Source organism: Durio zibethinus, chromosome 24, assembly GCF_047325235.1.
Source record: "Durio zibethinus cultivar Kanyao isolate XHJ-2024 chromosome 24, ASM4732523v1, whole genome shotgun sequence".
NCBI classification, from domain to species: Eukaryota; Viridiplantae; Streptophyta; class Magnoliopsida; order Malvales; family Malvaceae; genus Durio; species Durio zibethinus.
Window position 1 is genome coordinate 3,206,514 of NC_143185.1, and position 7,384 is coordinate 3,213,897.

The 7,384-nt window shown below is 33.7% G+C and overlaps 1 protein-coding gene across 1 annotated transcript; it reads right to left on the reverse strand.

The window, feature by feature from the left end:
• Positions 1–966: 966 nt before the first annotated feature.
• On the reverse strand, positions 967–4,421 carry LOC111316297 (uncharacterized). Its single transcript, XM_089753927.1, has 2 exons — positions 1,798–4,421; positions 967–1,472 (listed from the first exon to the last, which is right to left on the reverse strand). Exons 1-2 carry the CDS (start codon positions 4,364–4,366, stop codon positions 1,075–1,077), a joined length of 2,967 nt encoding a protein of 988 aa, XP_089610053.1. The 5' UTR covers positions 4,367–4,421; the 3' UTR covers positions 967–1,074.
• Positions 4,422–7,384: the final 2,963 nt, after the last annotated feature.

Genomic DNA, 7,384 nt, shown 5'->3' on the forward strand with positions numbered 1-7,384 from the left:
ATCTCAAACAAATCTTATATTTTTGGAATTTGAGTTAAGATACCAACATCGATGACATCCGAGATATTTAGATTCTAAAGGTTCTTCAATTATGAAGAGAGGGGAGCATCAATTTGATTTTTGATCTGGTAAAGAGATTCCAAATTTGTCAAATGACATGAATTGGACATGTTACTCTGTTGTTAATGATGCTAAAAAAAAATGATGTTCTTCAAATTCCCAATTTCTGGAGAGATGGAACAGTTAATTTTGTTGTTATCAAGCGTCAAGTGCTGGTAATTGACACAAATGGAAAAGGGCTGAATCATAAGTTCTTTGGACAAAATTTCAACCAAATTCTTTAGCTTCTCAAATTCTGGTCAGATTTAATTTGTTGACTACAAGTACATGAGCTTGTTTAGATGTTCTAAAAAGGACGGGATTGAACCAACAAGCATGTTGTGGGAGAGATGAAGCTCCATTAAATTCATTAATTGACCTCGAATGGAAGGGATTAATTGACCTAGAATGGAACGGATTGAGCCATCAAGCATGTTATAGGGGCAGATTTAGCACCGTCAAATGAGTTAATTGTCGTAGAGTGGGTGGAACCAGGCTAATTGTGGGTTAATCGGCCCCCGGTGGAAGAGATACAGCTGACATGGCCGTTCATAGACGTATTCATTATAACCAATTTAGTGAATTGGCTCAAGATGGAAGAGACTGCGCCAACAAGTTGATTTCCATTTTGTTAGCTAGAAAGATCAAAGGTGACCAATTCAAAAAGCTGTTATAGGAGTCAGTCATGGTTATGATGCATCTTTCGTTGGGGTCAATGCTTGCTATATTTTCTTGTAAAGGGCATTGATGACCCACTTGGAAGCGAACCAAATATGGCCTGGTTAAATCAAGCAACTCCATAGTGAAATTGGACAAAACGATCAAGGGGATAAAGGGATCAATTTTAGACAAATACGCATGTGTATTCAAAATTTTCTAATTATTTGATTATAGGATTAGACAATGAGAGTTGACAATAACCATACATTATAAATTGATAAAAATTTTACAAACGAAATTAGTTATTTAGTAGCTTTAAACAGGACAAGTTCCACTTTGGCCACCAATATGCATTTGACGGTTCACAAGTTGCAACAGAGTAATCATTCGGAAAGAAATCCCTAAAGATTTTTGGGAAAAAAGAAACTCTTTGCACACTTCTTGCATCATTGGTCGGGACTTTGGTTTTGTATGTAAGCAAGCAAATGCCAGTGTGGCAGCGTGAATAATATTTTCTGCAACCAGTTGGCTTGTTGGAGGAGGTAGACGTCTGTCTAACACATCAATTAACTTGATATTTTGCAAAGAAGATGGCGATGACAATGATGATGACAAAAGTTCTCCAGGATGCTTTCCTATTAATACTTCTAATGCCAAAATCCCGAAACTATATACATCACATTTTTCAGTTGCAACAATTGTATAGGCTAGTTCTGCATAAACAAATTACATGCATGAAAAAGAAAAACAAGACATGATAACATAATAAAAAAATTAGTAATAATGTTTACTTATTATTTTAAATCTCTATCTATTAAATTTTGAAATAAATGTTTAACCTAAAATTAATTGGCAATAAATATAAAGTTCCATGTTATATTTATATGTTCAGGATTGATGTGTGATTTTTTTCTTTTTTATCATCACTCAAATATTATAATATTGAAAAAAAAACAAATATAATCGAAAGAGGATCAATATTGAAAAAAGAAAAGAAAAGAAGGCCAATGATGTAATAGAACATAAACAAAAAATTACCTGGGGCTAAATAGCCATATGTACCGGCGAGAACAGTCAGATTAGATGAATCAAGATGTAGCATTCTAGCAGTTCCAAAATCAGCAACAAAAGCCTCCAAGCTTGAGTTTAGCAGAATATTGTTACTTGAAATGTCTCGATGAACAATTGGAGGGGCGCAATCATGATGCAAGTAAGACAAGGCATGAGCAACGGATCTGATGATCTCAACTCTTTTTATCCAATTCAATTCTACGGCTTCATCATCATTACTTAGGACCCAGAACAAGCTTCCTCTTTCCATGTATTCATATATCAGAAACATGTACCGCCGGTGTAGACAATATCCATAAAGCTTCACAATATTTCGATGTCGAATTTCAGACAAAATTTTCACCTCATTCCTGAAACTCTTGTCGAAACCCAGATCCTCAGCTTCTAGGTGATGGAGTTTTTTCAAAGCAACTATTCTACCACAAGGTAGTTGTGCTTTGTAAACACTTCCATAACCCCCAGTTCCAATGCAGTATCGAATATCAAAATCTTCTGTTGCTGCAATAATGTCTTCATATGCTATCCTTCCATCAAAGTTCCATATTGAGCACAAGTCCCCATGTTTTTTTGTTTGTGAACCAGATTGGTTCTTCTTGGCCTTGAACCGCCACAAAAACAAACTCCCCAGAATAGAAAAAGTAGGGAATATGGCAATAGGGAGGAATCTTTTCGTGAAGTAAGGAGTTCTACTGCTCTTGGTTTGATTGGTTGGTGAAAAACAGGGGTAGGGTGCTAAATCCTTGTTACCTCCAAATGGATCGGGATAGATAGTTATATAACCAGTACTGGTACAAAAACTCTTAAGATTAGTGGCAGACAAGATAGGAATTTCACCTGAGAGTTTGTTGTAGCTGAGATTTAAAAGTTGTAGCTTTGAAAACTTGCCTATTTGAGAAGGGATCTTCCCCTCTAAATTATTGCTGCTTAGATCCAACAGCCGCAAATTTAAGCAACTCCCAATTTGAGGAGGGATGTACCCCTTCAAATTATTGTTGCTTAGGTACAATCCCCGCAAATTTAAGCAACTCCCAATTTGTGAAGGTATAGAACCACTCAATTTGTTTTCAGAGATGTCTAATAGATATAGTGCTTCTAAATTCCCAATTTCTTTTGGTATAGGACCTTCTAGAAGATTTGAATAAAGGAACAGATATTGCAATTTTGATAAATTGCAATTCCCAATAGAAGAAGGGATTGAACCACTCAATTTGTTTCCAGACAGGGATAATTGAGTTACTGCATTTAAATTTCCAATTTCTTTTGGTATAGGACCTTCTAGAAGATTTGAATCGAGGGACAGATATTGTAATTTTGATAAATTACCAATAGAAGAAGGGATTGAACCACTCAATTTGTTTCTAAAGAGGGATAATTGAGTTAATGCATTTGAATTCCCAATTTCTTTTGGTATAGGACCTTCTAGAAGATTTGAATCAAGGGACAAATCTTGCAATTTTGATAAATTACAAATAGAAGAAGGGATTAAACCATTCAATTTGTTTCCAAAGAGGGATAATTGAGTTATCGTATTTAAATTCCCAAGTTCTTTTGGTATAGGACCTTCTAGAATATTTGAATCAAGTGACAGAAATTGCAATTTTGATAAATTACCAATAGAAGAAGGGATAAGGCCAGTGAGGTAGTTACCGTCGAAATTTAGAGATTCGAGGTTGCTAAGCTTTCCTATATCTGAAGGAATGGAACCATTGATTTCATTTTGGACAAGGTAAACTTCTTCCAATTTTGTCAAACGACATAAAGCTAGAGGAATAAGACCAGTAAATCTATTATTAGTGATGCTTAAAAACCTGAGGTTCATCAAATTTTCAATATTTTGAGGGATGGAACCTTCAATTTGGTTATTATCAAGGTACAGATCAGACAAATTGGTTAATTGATATAAAGTGGAAGGCATTGGACCAACAATTTTGTTGTCTTGGAGGTATAAAACAACTAAATTCCTTAGATTTCCAATTTCTGATGGGATGGCGCCGCTAAGACAGTTGTCACTCAAATTTAAACTAACAAGCTTTTCCAAATTCCCTAGTTGTGGAGGGATGGAACCATTAATGTTATAATTATAGGAAATGTCAAGAAATTCTAGTTGGGTTAGGTTTCCAAAGGAAGAAGGTAACTCACCAGATAACTCACAATAGGACAAGTCCAGGTACTTCAACGCGGAGAGATCACCTATCTGAGGCGGGATATTTCCACCAAGTTTACGATCGCTAAGATCAAGAAGGACAAGATTTGCAAATGAAGAGAAATTCAAATTTCCAAATCTATCACCAACCTGAATCAAGTCAGGAGATGGGTTGATTTTGGTGATGCTTCCTGCATTGTTGCATGAAAGACCGGGCCAGTTGCAACGTCGTGAAGTATCGTTGCTATAGCTACTCCACCAGCCACTCTCTAGCAAAGCCACAGCTTCTGATTCCAGTGAAGATACTGCTGCTAACAGGGTTGTAGCAAAGGAAAGAAAGATGGTACTCCAGAACACCCCCAGAAAATTGGAATTGGTTAAGGAAGAGGCCATGTCTATTTAGCTTGAATATCTGGGAAAGGTTCAGTTGTAGTATGTTATGATTTCCAGAGACTAATGAATTTATATGGAGATGGAGTAGTCGAGGTCTTCTACTTTTTGTTAGTCAATTGTTGTCATTGATTGTTCTGTAAATGTCATGGAATTATACATATGAATAATGCATTTTCCCAGCAATTTGTTGCATAGACTTGCAATACCGTGTTTAGATGACTTGAAAAAGACAAGTATCTTTCCCTGTTGCTAGCTAATCTTTAAAATGCATAAGGTATAAGGTAAAATATTTACCAATCTAAAAAACTCAATCCTCACTTTGATTTTAGTACTTTAACAGTTCTTTCTTTTCTTTTGTTTTCGGCCATAAAATTAAAGTTTTTTTTTATCTAAAATTAAGATGTAAATAATTTATATTAAAATTTACTTTTTTAATAAAAATTATAATAAATTAAATTTGAATCAGCCGAATCAAATGCAAATTATACATATTTTTTGGGTTGAGATTAAAGACCAAAAATAATAACAGGAAATCAAGATGGATTATATTCAAGTGAAAGAATTAAAAAGTCTAGTCAGATTCAATGCGAAAAAAAAAAACAGTCGTCTCATCTCTTCACTATCCTTAATTTTTAAGGCATGCCATCTCTTTTATTTCTTTTATTCTTTCTTGTTTTTAATTCTCCTTACAAAGGAAGCAAAAACTTGTACCTGTAACAGCCACATTTGTCATACGTTTTCCATTGAACAGGAGTACAAGTTTATTGACTACTATTCATTTCAAATAGAAAAGAAAACACGTTGGATCGAAGTGGAGAATTTGTCTTCCATAGCAGCCAAATAAACAAGATCATTTCACATATTGTAGCATTGTGTTTAGACGAGTGCAAGCAATAGCCACATTTTTCATGTATTCTATCTCTAAAAGCTAAAAGTAAATTAGAAAAGGATCCAATGCGGATTAGCTTTTGCTTGGATGTTTACTTAAAGTCTCCTTTTCTAATTGATTAATAATATTATTGCAGAGAAAGTTCAAAGAAAGGACATGTACTTGCTCTTTCTTCTCCACCATACAATTTCTTCAATTTGCATGTATTTTTTATAATTGGAATGTTACCAATTTTATTCTATGTATAATAAGCTTCTAGTAAATAGCACAGATGAAATGTTATGTAAAAACTGGAAATTTGTCTTTCAAAATATTTTAGACATTGTCTCCATTATTTTTTTTTTTGGATAATTGATAATTGTATTAAAATCCAAAAAAAAGAAGCAGATGTTAGTTCGCTACACGAAAACATTAAGAGTCGAAGTCTTACCAAAATTAAACAAAACAAAATAATAATGATAAAAAAAAACCAATTTTTGGAGTCGAAGTCTTTTCTTCTATCTTTCTTCGAAATGTTCTATCTTTCAAACGAGATAAGCCCATGCAAAGGGTCATATTAAATGTGGTAACTATTCATACTGATTAACTTTGAAGTGTTCTATATTCTAGGAATTAAGCAATAATACTAGCTAGTTCTCAGTAACAACAAACCTTAAGTGTCTTTAACGTCTATTGACTTGGAATGGGAAACAGAATCCATTGGACCAAAGTGGAGAATTTTTTTCCTTGATGGTATGGACAAAGAACAATTTTATTTTCCCTGTATTTTGGTGCATGTTCTTCTGCACTTTCCAACCTTTTTTTTTTCTTACTTCTAGAGTACTTTAGAAAGCAAGAAAACTGATTACTAAAGGTCTCTTCTTTCATGTTTTCTATACATTAATTGCAAAGAAAATTCCAAGGTCTCTCCCTTTTCCAATTCTCTGTTTTGAATCTCGCTTCCTCCTCCTAGGCAGAAAATTTTGTGATGGGAATTCAACCTAAAATTAACTAATAATAAGACGATAATTCAATTTAACAATTTTTTAATATACCTTAACTAATTATTTGTTGAAACAAGTTTTTTGATAATACCATTTAAACCATCTTGATAGAAATGTTTATGCTCTTACACATTTGTGGTATGCCATTGATGATATAAGAGATGATGTTGGTATAATATAGTACAAACTCTTGAAAATTGGAACTTTCTTTTTTCTTGTTTTTTTATTATTTTTTTATTTTTTTATAAGATTTATTTTAAAAATAACAAAATTATCATAAATTTTTACTATATATTTCATTATTTATTTTTATTTGTTAATATTATAAAACAACAAAAATTTATTCTAGCAAATTTAAACATTTTAACATGTATAAATATTAATAATAAAATTTAAAATAACAAAAATAATATTTAAAGAAAATCAAAAAATTCAAAAAAAAATTTTTTTACCTGAACCGGATCGATCAATGTCGGTTCAACGATCTGGTCGCGATCAACAGTTCGGGACCTGTCCGACTCAGGTTCAGCAGTTCGGGGCCAATCCGGATCGGGTTTAGCAATTTGATGTTGGTTCAGTCAGACCGATCAGAAGTTAAAGGTGAAACAGGTCGTTGGGTCGGGTGTGCGAACTCCGGGTCAAGTCAAGGGCTAACGCGCAGATCCTTCGGGTCAAAACAATGTCGTTTTGACTCTTTAATGAAACATTGTCGTTTTGGCTTTCGGCCTTTTATAAAGTCAAAAAAAAAATTTTCTCTCATTTTCTCTTCTCTTTTTCTCTTTCTACATTCTCAAACCCTCTCTCTCTAGAACCTGCTGGCGGTGGTTGTCCGTCATATCAGCCTTTATCTTTAGTCACTGGTTGCCAGTCACCGATGATCGAAAAATCATTAAAGGCTCTAAAAAGCTCTTTGTATCCTCCTGAACTTCAATCCGACCTTCCTTTCACTATAAACTGCCTCGATCGACGTAGTTCGGGGTTTGAAAGTTTTTGTTTCTTTTTTTTTTTTGTAAAACGAATACTGATATATTTTTTGTTTTTGCAAGGGGCTTTGACGTTGAGGTTCCTCCTTGTAGGGAGGACTGTGTTTGTTTTTATTTTTTTTTGTTTGCATACTGTTTTTTTGGGTATGAGTGTGTATTATTT

What these genes read in the sequence shown, in the direction of transcription:
- LOC111316297 (XM_089753927.1), bottom strand. Translation starts at nt 4,366, where the DNA reads ATGGCCTCTTCCTTAACCAATTCCAATTTTCTGGGGGTGTTCTGGAGT. An exon ending in ATATGGCTATTTAGCCCCAG is followed by an intron (nt 1,473 to 1,797) that starts GTAATTTTTTGT and finishes TTGTTTATGCAG; the next exon opens with AACTAGCCTATACAATTGTT.